The sequence below is a fragment of the Stegostoma tigrinum genome, chromosome 19 (assembly GCF_030684315.1).
Source record: "Stegostoma tigrinum isolate sSteTig4 chromosome 19, sSteTig4.hap1, whole genome shotgun sequence".
In the NCBI taxonomy this organism is placed as follows: domain Eukaryota; kingdom Metazoa; phylum Chordata; class Chondrichthyes; order Orectolobiformes; family Stegostomatidae; genus Stegostoma; species Stegostoma tigrinum.
The window spans coordinates 6,337,329-6,351,286 of NC_081372.1; the positions used below are offsets into that span (position 1 = coordinate 6,337,329).

The 13,958-nt window shown below is 43.7% G+C and overlaps 1 protein-coding gene across 1 annotated transcript in view; it reads left to right on the forward strand.

Annotated features, from left to right (window-relative positions):
* LOC125461565 (double-strand-break repair protein rad21 homolog) overlaps positions 1 to 13,958 on the forward strand; it is an 82,250-nt gene that overhangs the window by 20,652 nt on the left and 47,640 nt on the right. Inside the window, exons 5-6 of the mRNA XM_059652628.1 lie at positions 497 to 597; positions 12,798 to 12,989. Of these exons, the coding sequence (XP_059508611.1) occupies positions 497 to 597; positions 12,798 to 12,989 (293 nt within the window). The remainder of the gene's footprint in view (positions 1 to 496; positions 598 to 12,797; positions 12,990 to 13,958) is intronic.

Below are 13,958 nucleotides of genomic sequence, written 5' to 3' on the forward strand. Positions count from 1 at the left end.
TGTTGTCTTGGATTCTCCAGCATCTGCAGTTCCCATTATCACTTATCGCCAAAGGGAAGTATGTTTGTTTACTCCTGTCATGTCGATGATTCGCTTCAGTTAGTTGAAGTTTCAGATTTGGAGCTCATTAAGTGCAGAGATTTATAGGTACAAACTCTCAGCCCCAGGCTGAAACTTTTATCTTGTGTATTACTTATGCATTAAAGAATTTACTTCATAATCATTGTGCTATATATACTAATGCTAAATGTAAAAGGATTTGAAAGATTTATGGACATAAAACTAGTGTTAGTTTTAGCTTATTCGCCAATGGCATAACTACCTCTATTAGAACATGAAATAAGATAAATGAAGGATATATATGATAATTGCTATTCAATAACTATGTTGCAGATTTAAACTGCATGAAGATGCTGAAGAATTAAATGTACTCTTTATGTTACAGCATGTAAACTATTGTTGATACTCATTTAATTACATTTGACTCTGTCTCCAGTGCTATTGATGTTGCAGAACACTTTACATTAAACCAGAGCACAGCTGAGGCGATCACCCTTAGAGAAAATCTACACAGTATTCTTCAGTGTAATGGCTTTGGTGAGGACAGATGATGGCTCTTTAAACCTACTGCCTAACTAACCCATGATTTACAATTACACCTAGAAATTTTTCCAGACATTACATAGTGAGTATGTGACTGTCCTTAGATTAAGCAGGTACTCCTAGCCATTAGCAGCAGATGTTTGACTGGAATGGTTGTAAAATAATGCAACTGTAGAATGACAACTTACACTTAGATGTGCTTTTATGGTTGAAAACATCCCAAGGCATTTTATGTTGCAGGAAGAATGGTAGTTACAGTGAGGGGAAGAATGAAATAGATAAAGAAAATTTTAAGCTATTGAAGGTGAGAGTGAGAACAATATTATTGGAACTTGGCAGAAATATTCACTTGAAGAGGAGGCAAGGAATAGATGCTTAATGTATTATTTCCTGATTTTGGATTTTCTGTCATTGGTAATTTTGTCTGAAGATAATATTTGCATTGAGATAGGAGGGACATCACTCTGTTTGGGATGCTATTCAAATAGAATAGAATGCCCACCAAATAAATTCGCAGAATTAAGTAGTTGTGCCCTAGAATGCTGAAATTTTGAAAACCTCCTTTTGCATTTCAGGAGTCTCTGGATGAAGTCTTTCTTATCACACACTTAACTCTTGAAATGGTGATCAACATGATCTTATGGGATTGATTGGCATTAGTGGTCAAGCATTCACTTCAGAGTGAAATCTAAACTCATTGCCATTGGTTTTCAGAGCATATTCATCTGAAGTAAAATTTTTGGAGCCCACTTTATCAAATGGATTTAGTAAGCTAATCAGACTGAGCTCCATTTATTGTGGTGTAGATTTTTATCTTCACAACCTCGTAGTAACATAGTGGAATAGAACACCCATTTGTTGTAAAGCATGCCCGATTTTTAATTTCATTAAGGGGAATTATAATTGAAGGTTCTGTAAATTGCAGGCATTCTTTTGCAGTAGTTTACTGTTAAGGCAATGAGATGAAAATTACCTGTGTCTCTACGAGGATTGAATTTAGCTCTTCTGTGAAACCTCCAGTTCACAGAGTTACAATTTCTTAAAATGAACTTGTTCCCATGATAGCACTTGTTTCAGCTGGAAGTGTCACTATTCTTCAGAATAGCCACTGGATTGGACTGGCATGATAATGTGGCTGGATTGAGAACTCATTCCAAAATTACTTTTTGTTCCTTCTGCTTTTAATAAGATCAAGGAGAAATGTAAATACTATTGTACGAACGCTAAAATGTCGTTAACATGTCAAGTTAACAGAATCCAATCTAGGCACATTTTTCTAATTCAGTAATAACAAAACATTGGCAACATTGGACTTCAGCAAGGCATTTGATAAGGTTCCCCATGGTAGGCTCATTCAGAAGGTCAGGAGGAGTGGGATACAGGGGAACTTAGCTGTCTGGATACAGAATTGGCTGGCCAACAGAAGACAGCGAGTGGTAGTAGAAGGAAAATATTCTGCCTGGAAGTCAGTGGTGAGTGGTGTTCCACAGGGCTCTGTCCTTGGGCCTCTACTGTTTGTAATTTTTATTAATAACTTGGATGAGGGGATTGAAGGATGGGTCAGCAAGTTTGCAGACGACACGAAGGTTGGAGGTGTCGTTGACAGTATAGAGGGCTGTCGTAGGCTGCAGCGGGATATTGACAGGGTGCAGAGATGGGCTGAGAGGTGGCAGATGGAGTTCAACCTGGATAAATGCGAGGTGATGCATTTTGGAAGGTCGAATTTGAAAGCTGAGTACAGGATTAAGGATAGGATTCTTGGCAGTGTGGAGGAACAGAGGGATCTTGGTGTGCAGATACATAGATCCCTTAAAATGGCCACCCAGGTAGACAAGGTTGTTCAGAAAGCATATGGTGTTTTGGCTTTCATTAGCAGGGGGATTGAGTTTAAGAGTCGTGAGATCTTGTTGCAGCTCTATAAAACTTTGGTTAGATAGCACTTGGAATACTGCATCCAGTTCTGGTTGCCCTATTATAGGAAAGATGTGGATGCTTTGGAGAGGGTTCAGAGGAGGTTTACCAGGATGATGCCTGGACTGGAGGGCTTATCTTATGAAGAGAGGTTGACTGAGCTCGGACTTTTTTCATTGGAGAAAAGGAGGAGGAGAGGGGACCTAATTGAGGTATACAAGATAATGAGAGGCATAGATAGAGTTGATAGCCAGAGACTATTTCCCAGGGCAGAAAAGGCTAACACAAGGGGTCATAGTTTTAAGCTGGTTGGAGGAAAGTATCGAGGGGATGTCAGAGGTGGGTTCTTTACACAGAGAGTTGTGAGAACATGGAATGCATTGCCAGCAGCAGTTGTGGAAGCAAGGTCATTGGGGACATTTAAGAGACTGCTGGACATGCATATAGTCACAGAAATTTGAGGGTGCATACATGAGGATCAATGGTTGGCACAACATCGTGGGCGGAAGGGCCTGTTCTGTGCTGTACTGTTCTATATTCTATGTTCTAACATGATTCAGTGACATTTTTGTTGCAGTAGAAAATGTTATTGTTAAGTACTATTTCATTAGCTGTCCCAACTTGCTTGCTGATTTTAAGGACACACTAGAGGGAATCTGCAAGGCTGACTTTACACCTTTATTTTGTTATTTAATTTGTACATGTAACAACAGTCACTAAAGTTGTGAAGGGTTTAATTTGGTGAAGGACTTCACATAATTTGACTTTGTGACAAGAATGATCGTTAATATGAATCTTCTTAAAAAGTTATAAACTTCTTATGGAACATCCTTTGCCCCAATGTTGTTGTTTCAAACAACAGAACCAGAACACTACAGAACCATCTCGATGATCCTTCTCGTCCCCTTTTCTGCAAGTACCTTAATGATACTATTTGCATTCTCCTTTAGAAGAAAACTTATACATTAATGTTTTAGTGGTTCATGTAGACAATACAGTCCTGACATTAACATATATTGAAGTAAATATATCCAAATTGTTTCTCCCTGTTCATGATGGTTAACGGAGAACACTGTGGAGACGATACTACCTTGGTGGCATGTCTTAATGGGGGTAGAGCTCTTGATAGTGCAGCACTTCCTCAATACTGTCTAGTGCTGAGGTGTGTGGAATGAGACTCGAATCCACAGATTTAAGAATCAACCAGAAAGAGAGTTACATTTTTGGTAGTTAACATCAAAAGCAAATTGAGCTGAATAATGCTTATTCATCTTGTAGTAAATAGGTATTTTTTAGTAAGAGAGAGAGTAGGCTATTTGGCCCTTCAGGCTTGCTGTTGATTCTACCCACCTCAACTCTATCTTCTCATATTTGTCAATTCCCTTACTACTCAATCTACTGACCTCCGTCTTGAATGTGTTTAATGGCAAAACATCTACAGTTCACTAAGGTAGAAAATTACAAAGATTTTTCTTTATTTTTTCATGGAATGTGGGTGTCATTGCCTCCGCCAGCACTTATTACCTATTCCTGATTATCACTTGAACCGAATGGCTTGATAGGGCCATTTCAGAGGGCAATTTAGAGTCAAGTACAAGTTGGCCAAGCCTCTGAATGACTTGTCCTATGTCAAGAAATTTGGGGACAGATACCAAGTGAGGCTCTTCTTTATATTAAGACTTCAAAGTTGTACTTTCCAAGTAAGTCGTGAACATTTGAGACACGATTCTCACTTGTGAGCAGTGAGAAGCCGATTACAAGGGTTGACATTCATTATCAATTGTTATTATGCTCTGGTCTAACATGATTAATATGCAGGCTTCCATGTTCTCACCTGCCAAATAAAAACTAGACCACAGGAATTCCAGATATAGCAGTCTGAGTGGGACCTGTTGACTCCAGTTTTCCACTTGCTCCTCCAGACCTCTATCTTGGACACCCAACACCATAATCTTTGGGCACTCTTCAATAGCAGCGGCCACAAGCACTCCTGTCCATGGATATTGCCATCCATCATGGTACAAGTTGTACCACATCATCATGGATGTCTCTGATCCTCTTACAGTATGTTTCTACGCTTAATATTGCGCCATTTGAAGTCAACATCATTTCCCATTAGAATGCTGTTGCAAGGATACTTTGTGTGGAGTGACAGGCACTTAGTTCACAGATTGGACCAGGCTGTATCCCAGGCTGCTTGTTTGTTCTCTTAACACTGACTCACTCTGTGTTTATCTGGATGCTTGAAAAATTGCAGCTGTGCTTTTTCTGTACTTTCGGTTCAACCTAGTAGGGAAAGGGAATGTTTACGTTTGTGTGTTCACCAACACAAATAGGCTGAGAATGACATATTTGAGTTATGGATGCTGTTTCCTTCCATCATGATGTAAATAGCAAGTAGGCAATATAAATGATAATTATTGCGACCATATGCGGAGTGTGTGGGGTAAGTGCTTTAGTTTTTAAGGGAGGAGGGGCTTCAATTTTGAGTGATGTGAGGGTCTTCAAAGCAGAACACCATCATATGAACACCCATACACTGGAGCTGAAGCACATCTATGAATAAGAAATACTTTGTGAACTTAGACGTTGGCCTGTTGCGGGCAAACCAAATCTTTGCCCAAGCACTCCTGACCATGGTATGCAAGATAACAATGCCTGTGAAGCAATAGAATTGTTTAGCCAACAAGAACAATTCTTAAAATAGCAATGACTGATTCATTGATGGTCTGAATGTCCCACTTCTGTTTCGTTATCTTAATATTATGGTCTTATGGTTGGATTGTAATTGATTTATGGAGCTGTTCACTTCACACCTTGGATTATGAAACATTGTGTAGCACTGAGGATGTGGGTCTATACCTTCAGTGTTGCAGTTTTGGCTAGACAGAGATTTGCCCCCGCAGCTGATGGTGAAAAATGAACATTTTCTTACATTGATGTGACACCTATGAACCTCCAGGAGTTTTTCTTCTTTCTTCCCCTCCTGCCATGGGGTGCATTTGCTAGAGAGCCCAAACATGCAGACTATATCCTGCCCAGAGGTAGGTGCAGATTCCTCAACCTGAATTCCCACAGGATTGAGGATGTAGGGCAGTTTGGAAGTGGAAGGCAGGCCCTCTCTGGAATGTCTTGAGAGGAGCCTTCTTGGGGCCTTGTTGGCAGCTTCTCCTCCAGATGTATGTCTAATAGCCGTGCCCAGTCTCCTTGTGACAAAGATGCACCATTTTATCCTATTCAGTTGTGGGACATGGGCATCACTAACTTACCAGCATTTATTGCCTGCCCTTAGTTGCCCTTGGGAAGGTGGTGGTGAGTTGCTTCTTGAACCATTACAGCCCATGTGCTGGAGGTGGACTGACAAGGCCCTTAGAGAGGCAATTCCAGGATTTTGATCCAGTGACAGGGAAAGAATAGAGATATATTTCCAAGTCAGGATGGTGAGTGGCTTGGAGGGGATCTTACGGGTGGTGGTGTTCCCATGTATCAGCTGCCCTTGACCTTCTAGATGAAATTGGTTATGGGTTTGTAGGTACTGTCTGAGGATCTGTGGTGAATTTCTGCTTTGCATCTGTAGATAGTGCATACCGCTGCTATTGAGCATCAGTGATGGAGGGAGTTGATGCTTGTGAATGTGGTGCCGATCAAGTGTGTTGTTTTTTCTTGAATGGTGTCAAGCTTCTTGAGAGTTTTTGGATCTGCACCCACCCAGGAAAGTGGGAAATATTCCAACACACTCCTGACTCATGCCTTGTAGATGGTGGACAGGCTTTTGGGAGTCAGGATTTGAGTTTTTTGTTGCAGGATTCCCAGTTTCTGACCTGCTTTTGTAGCCGTTGTGCGTAAGTGGCAAGTGTAGTTGAGTTTCTGATCAAGAGTAACCAATGCCCATCCCCACCAACAATGTTCATAGTGGAGGATTCAATGACGGTAACACCTTTAAAATCAAGGGTTGGATTGTGTCTTTATTGGAAGTTGTCATAGCCTGGCATTTGCATGGTGCACATGTTACTTACCACTTGTCATACCAAACCTGATGTTGTCCTGATCTTGTTACATTTGGACATGGACTGCCTCAGTATCTGAGGAGTCGTGAAGTGCTTCCTCTGAGGTCTCCATGCTGTCTTCTTCAGAAGTGGAAAAGGGCGATGTCAGACTGGGCCTTGACACACACTGTTGACATGCTGCTGGTTCCAGCAGGTGACAAAGGAGAGAAACGTTGAGACAAAGGATTAGAATTTTGGTATGTTAATAGTGCAGTAGATAGTGGAAGAGTAGCATAATAATGAAAAATGCTTCTAACTCAGTTGTCACTGAGACTTTTGATATCTTGACATAAGGAGTCCTGGTCTTCCCCTACCAGTGTCAAGATCCTTTCCTCTAAGTGGGTGAGAAGGCACATTACTGGTATCCTACCATCTGACTTCACTCTTCCAGCCCTATTATTAGCCATTTTATTACATAATGAGAGGGAGGATTGAGTGAGGCAAATGTGGGTGGCACAGCTGTTAGTGTTGGTACAGGTGGGAGAAACATGGTGGGGAGTTCTAATTGACTGAATAGGCAGTCTATAGTGAATGGGAGAATCAAACTGGTTTTGGACAAGAGTGGCGGCACAGGGTCAAGCTATCTATTTAATGGGCATGTTTGGAATGATCGCTTAAGAAAATTAACTAGGCCTTGTGGCGAGAAACCCTCCAGTAACTTGATGAAACTGACATTTACTGATAACATTCAGCCCACATATTGCTGTGGGTCTGAGGTCAAATGTATGCAAAACCAGTTAAGGATAGCAGATTTGCTTCCCTAACGGACATTATTGAGCCAGCTGGTTTTCAATAATTGACAGTCACATGGCCTCCAGCTTTTAATTCCCTTTGCCCCGCTCCACCCACACATCCATGAATACCGGACACGTTTGGGCATAGAGCAGTTTTTCCTCCGCCTCCTTACTTTTTCAACCATGAGCCTAACCCTCACTCTACTGGCCTCTTCTCCCATCTCCAACGCACCCCCTCCTCTTGGACACCACCCTAATGCCTCCTACCCTCCCTTGACCTCTTCATCTTCAACAACTGCTGTCGTGACATCAATCATCTCAACCTCTGCACCCCTCTCACCCGCTCCAGCCTCTCCCCCGCAGAATGTGCAGCCCTCCGCTCCCTCTGCTCCCATCCCAACCTCACCATAAAACCTGCGGACAAGGGAAGTGCAGTGGTAGTATGACGCACTGACCTCTACATTGCCAAGGCCAGGCGCCAACTGTCTGACACCGCCACCTTGATCATGACCCCACCCCCAACCACCAAACAATCATATCCCAAACCATCCACAACCTCTCACTTCAGGTGACCACCCACCCAGCCTCCAACCTCATCATTCCTCAACCCCGCGCTGCCCACTTCTGTCTCCTTCCCAAAATCCACAAAACTGACTGCGCTGGTCGACCCATTGACTCCGCCTGCTCCTGCCCCACCGAACTTATCTCCACCTATCTGAACTCCATTTTCTGGAACTCCCCACCTATGTCTGTGACACCACCCACGCACTCCATCTCCACCAGAACTTCCAATTCCCCGGTCCCCAATACCTCATCTTTACCGTGGACGCCCAGTCCCTATACACCTGCATTCACCATCCAGATGGCCTAAAGGCCCTCCGCTTCTTCCTATCCCACATGCCTGACCAGTCCCCCTCCACTGACACCCTCATCTGCTTAGCCAAACTTGTCCTCAACAACTTCTCTTTCAATTCCTCCCACTTCCTACAGACACTTGGGGTGGCCATGGGGACCTGCATGGGCCCAAGCTATGTCTGCCTCTTTGTAGGTTACGTGGAGCAATCCCCCCTCCTGTACCTACGCTGGCTGTAAACCCCACCTTTTCCTCCATTACATTGATGACAGTATCAGCACCGCCTTGTACTCCCATGAGGATCTCGAACAGTTCATCCACTTCACCAACACCTTCCAGCCCAACCTTAAGTTCACCTGGACCATCTCTAATACCTCTCTCTCCTTCCTGGATCTCTCTGTCTCCTTCTCTGGCAACCACCTAGAAACCGATATCCATTTCAAGCCCACTGACTCCCACAGCTACCTAGAATACACCTCCTCCCACCCACCTTCCTGCAAAAATGCCATCCCCTATTCCCAATTCCTTTGCCTCCACTATATCTGCTCCCAGGATGAGGCATTCCACTCCCATACATGTCAGTTGTCCTCATTTTTCAAGGACCGCAACTTCCTCCTCTCAGTGGTCGAGAACGCCCTCGACCATGTCTCCCGCATTTCCCACAACTCATCCCTCACACCCCGTCCCCGCAATAACCACCAAAACAGAATCCCCCTCGTCCTCATGTACCACCCCACCAACCTCCGGATCCAACACATCATCCACCGACACTTACACCATCTGCAATCCGACCCCACCACCAAAGACATTTTTCCCTCCCCACCCTTAACTGATTTCTGGAGGGACCAAACTCACTGTGACGCCCTTGTCCACTCCACACTCGCCTCCAGCCCCACCTCACCCGGCACTTTTCCCTGCAACTGCATTAAGTGCTACACCTGCTTCCTCACTCCCATCCAAGGCCTCAAGAAGACTTTCCGCATCAAGCAAATGTTCACTTGCACATCTGCTAATGTGGTATACTGCATCTGTGTTCCCGCTGTGGCCTCATCCAGATCGGGGAAACAAAGCAGAGGCTTGGAGACCGCTTTGCAGAACACCCACGCTCGATTTGCACTAAACAACTGCACCTCCCAGTCTCAAACCATTCTAACTCCCCCTCACGTTCCACAAACGACATGTCCATCCTGGGCCTCCTGCAGTACCACAACGATGCTACCCGAAGGTTGCAGGAACAGCAACTCATATTCCACATGGGAACCCTGCAGACGAATGGTATCAATGTAGACTTCACAAGCTTCAAAATCTCCTCTCCCACCACCGCATCCCAAAACCAGCCCAGTTTGTCCCCAACTCCCTAACCAGTTTTTCCTCCCACTATCCCCTCCTCTCACTTCAAGCCCCACACCCATCTCCTACCTACTAAACTCATCCTCCCTGGACTGACCTGTCTCCTCCCTACTTCCCCACCTACACACACCTTTACTAGCTCCATCCCCACCTCTTTGACCTGTCTGTCTCCCCTCCACCTATCTTCTCCTCTATACAAGCATATGGACGTACATGGAATAGTGTAGGTTAGATGGGCTTCAGATTGGTATGACAGGTCGGCACAACATCAAGGGCCGAAGGGCCTGTACTGTGCTGTAATGTTCTATATATCCATCTTCTGTCTGCCTCCCCCTCTCTCCCTATTTATTTCAGAAACCCCTCCTCCTGCCCCATTTCTGAAGAAGGTCTACACCCGAAATGTCAGCCTTCCTGCTCCTCTGATGCTGCTTGGCCTGCTGTGTTCATCCAGCTCTGCACTTTGTATTCTTAGCTTTTAATTCCAGGTATTTTCTGCTTGGCGGCACAGCAGTTAGCACTGCTGCCATGCAGTACCAGGGTTCTGGGCTCAATTGCAGCCTTAGGTGACTGCCTGTGTGGAATTTGCACATTCTCCCTGTGTTTGTGTGGGTCCCTCCAGATGCTCCTGTTTCCTCCCACCGTCAAAAGATGTGCAGGTTAGGTGGGATTGGCCACGGTAAAAACCCCATATGAGTTATGGTGATGGGGCAGGATGCCTTTGCAGGGTAGCACAGTGGCTCGGTGGTCAGTGTCAGGGACCTGGGTTCGATTCCACCCTCAGGCAGCAGTCTTTGTGGGGTTTGCACATTCTCCTCATGTCTGTGTGGGTTTCTGCTGGGTGCTCCGGTTTGATTAGATTAGATTAGATTCCCTGCAGTGTGGAAACAGGCCCTTTGGCCCAACAAGTCCACACTGCCCCTTGAAGCATCTTACCAGACCCATCCTCCTGTAACCCATGCACCCCTGAACACTACGGACAATTTAGCATGGCTAATCCACCTAGCCTGCACATCTTTGGACTGTGGGAGGAAACCGGAGCACCTGGAGGAAACCCACGCAGATGCGGGGAGAATGTGCAAACTCCACACAGACAGTCGCCCGAGGCTGGAATCGAACCCAGGTCCCTGGCGCTGTGAGGCTGCAGTGCTAACCACTGAGCCACCATGCCACCCTCGATGTGCAGGTTAGGTGGATTGGCCATGCTAAATTGCCCATAGTATCCAGCGGTATGTAAGTTAGGTGGATTAGCTATGGGAAATGCAGTGTTACAGGGAAAGGGAAGGGGTTTTGGTCATGGTGGGGTGCTCTTCAGAGGGGTAGTGTGGACTTGCTGGGACAATTGGCCTGTTTCCACTCTATAGGGATTCCATGAATTCTAATTTATCATTTGCCATGATGGGATTCAAACTCATTTACCCACAGATCATCAGCTTGAGTCTCTCGGTTGCCAGTTCAGTGACAATGCCACAACACCATTATCTCCACAAAGATTCATAGCCCTTTCAGTGGAGAAATGGTGTATATGCCTGACACTTAACCCTTATTCTGAGGCATCATCCTCGTTCTAATTTCCCTAGGCAGGGGAAACATTTTCCCAGCATATACCCTGGTCAATCCCCTTGTGAATCTGTGTCTTTCAATTAAATCAGTTGTGATTCCTACAAATTCTAGGAATGTAGGCCTGGTCTCCTCGCTATCTGTTCATAGAGTAATCCCTTTAGCCTAGGAACCGGTTGAGTGGATCCCTTTGTTGCATGCCCTTGTGAACAAGGATAGGATTTATAATCATCTAGAAAAGAATAAATTGATTAGGGATAGTCAGCACGGTTTTGTGAAGGGTAGGTCGTGCCTCACAAACCTTATTGAGTTCTTTGAGAAGGTGACCAAACAGGTAGATGAGAGTAAACCGGTTGATGTGGTGTATATGGATTTCAGCGAGGCGTTCGATAAGGTTCCCCACAGTAGGCTATTGTACAAAATGCGGAGGAATGGGATTGTGGGAGATATAGCAGTTTGGATCAGAAATTGGCTTGCTGAAAGAAGACAGAGGGTGGTAGTTGATGGGAAATGTTGACCCTGGAGACGAGTTACGAGTGGTGTACCGCAAGGGTCGGTGTTGGGTCCACTGCTGTTTGTCATATTTATAAATGACCTGGATGAGGGCGTAGAAGGATGGATTAGTAAATTTGCAGACGACACTAATGTCAGTGGAGTTGTGGATAGTGACGAAGGATGCTGTAGGTTGCAGAGAGACATAGATAAGCTGCAGAGCTGGGCTGATAGGTGGCAAATGGAGTTTAATGCGGACAAGTGTGAGGTGATGCACTTTGGTAGGAGTAACCGGAAGGCAAAGTACTGGGCTAACGGGTAAGATTCTTAGTAGTGTAGATGAGCAGAGAGATCTCGGTGTCCATGTACACAGATCCTTGAAAGTTGCCACCCAAGTTGACAGGGCTGTTAAGAAGGCATACAGTGTCTTAGCTTTTATTAATAGAGGGATCGAGTTCCGGAACCAAGAGGTTATGGTGAAGCTGTACAAAACTCTGGTGCGGCTGCACTTCAAGTATTGCGTACAGTTCTGGTCACTGCATTATAAGAAGGATGTGGAAGCTTTGGAAAGGGTGCAGAGGAGATTTACTAGGATGTTGCCTGGTATGGAGGGAAGGTCTTACGAGGAAAAGCTGAGGGACTTGAGGCTGTTTTCATTAGAGAGAAGAAGGTTGAGAGGTGACTTAATTAAGACATAGAAGATAATCAAAGGGTTAGATAGGGTGGATAGGGAGGGCCTTTTTCCTAGGATGGTGACAGCGAGCACGAGGGATCATAGCTTTAAATTGAGGGGTGAAAGATATAGGACAGATGTCAGAGGTAGTTTCTTTACTCAGAGAGTAGTAAGGGAATGGAACGCTTTGCCTGCAACGGTAGTAGATTTGCCAACTTTAAGTATATTTAAGTCATCATTGGACAAGCATATGGACGTACAAGGAATAGTGTAGGTTAGATGGGCTTCAGATTGGTATGACAGGTCGGCACAACATCGAGGGCCGAAGGGCCTGTACTGTGCTGTAATGTTCCATGTTCTAAGTATGGCCTTCCTTTTTTACAGAGACTGAAACTGCACATAGTACTCCCAAGTGTGAATACTTCCCATCTTACTCGAGAAGAAGCTCACTTCACTTGAGAACTTCTCAAGTGAAAAAAATTCTTGTGTTCTCCTTAGAATTGCCTATTGCTGTACCACATTACTTGTATGCTTTGAAAAAAAAACAGAATTTTATAAATACTTTTTGTTCCTGCCAGGTGATGATTATGGAACATTAAGTAATAATGGAATATTGGATGACAATCTGATGAGCACCAGTGAATCTATACTTGCTGAAACTCCGGAAAATAATAATTCCAATGCTGTGAAAGACACGTTTACATTAAACGGAGATAAAAATAACTTTCAAAATGATGGATTTGGAGATGAAGGAGCCACTTATATGTTGGGTCTGTTTCATATTTTTAACATATAATGCTTATTTCAAATTCTTTGAATTTAGGTTGTTCTGGTTCCTTCACTGTCTCCTAATCTTAACTGCCTGGTCTTTTTTTTTTAATTTGTTTTAATCTTGAAGGAATGTGATAATAATTTGGTGTAAATGTCTCAATGGAGTATCTAACTTTTATCATCTTGCTAAAACCAAGTGATGGTGAATCCAGCAGGCCATTTTAAATGTCGTCTGATTATTTTTTTTCCCCATCTGTACAAATTTGGTAACATGGGAAAAGTTAGCCTTTCAGACTAAATGTATGTTATATTAATACATGCATTATCTGTCATGTTTATTTGCATAGTGATGAGTTATCCAGGTGTAGAGTAACCTGTAGTGAGAGATGGTGAAAACTCATTTGTGCACAAAACCACTTGTATGAATTGTATTTGTGTTGTGAACATTTGTATGATGAGCACGTAATATAGTAGTGAAAGGAGCATTGAACTGCAAGCTGTACTGTAAATTTATGGTTTCAAAACATTTTGCCTGTTTGTAGTTCATTGGTTTGCACATTGATCATCTGTCACATTTCTTTCTGTTCTTTCAATTGTTCACTGTCGGGTGAAAAACGATAGTCATAATGAATAATAAGGTCAAAAGCCTATATTTGTGAAACATTCATCACGACATTGATTTACAATATTGTGCTCATTTTTAATTATTTTATCCGAATCTTAACTTTGGCTAAAAACTAAAGCAATTGAAGTACTCCTGGTCCCATCTATGGCCTTTTGCTGGACAAATCATCTAGTGTAATTTCACCTGTTGCAGATTATTAAAATTATTTGGTATTTGGTATCTAGCTGAATGAAGCTGTCTACTGCCATACTCTCACATAATTTGAGTGTTAACACTTCCGTCTTAAATCAAAGATTGCTGAATCAGGACTTAACAAATAGGTTATTAAAATGTCTGTGCAGGT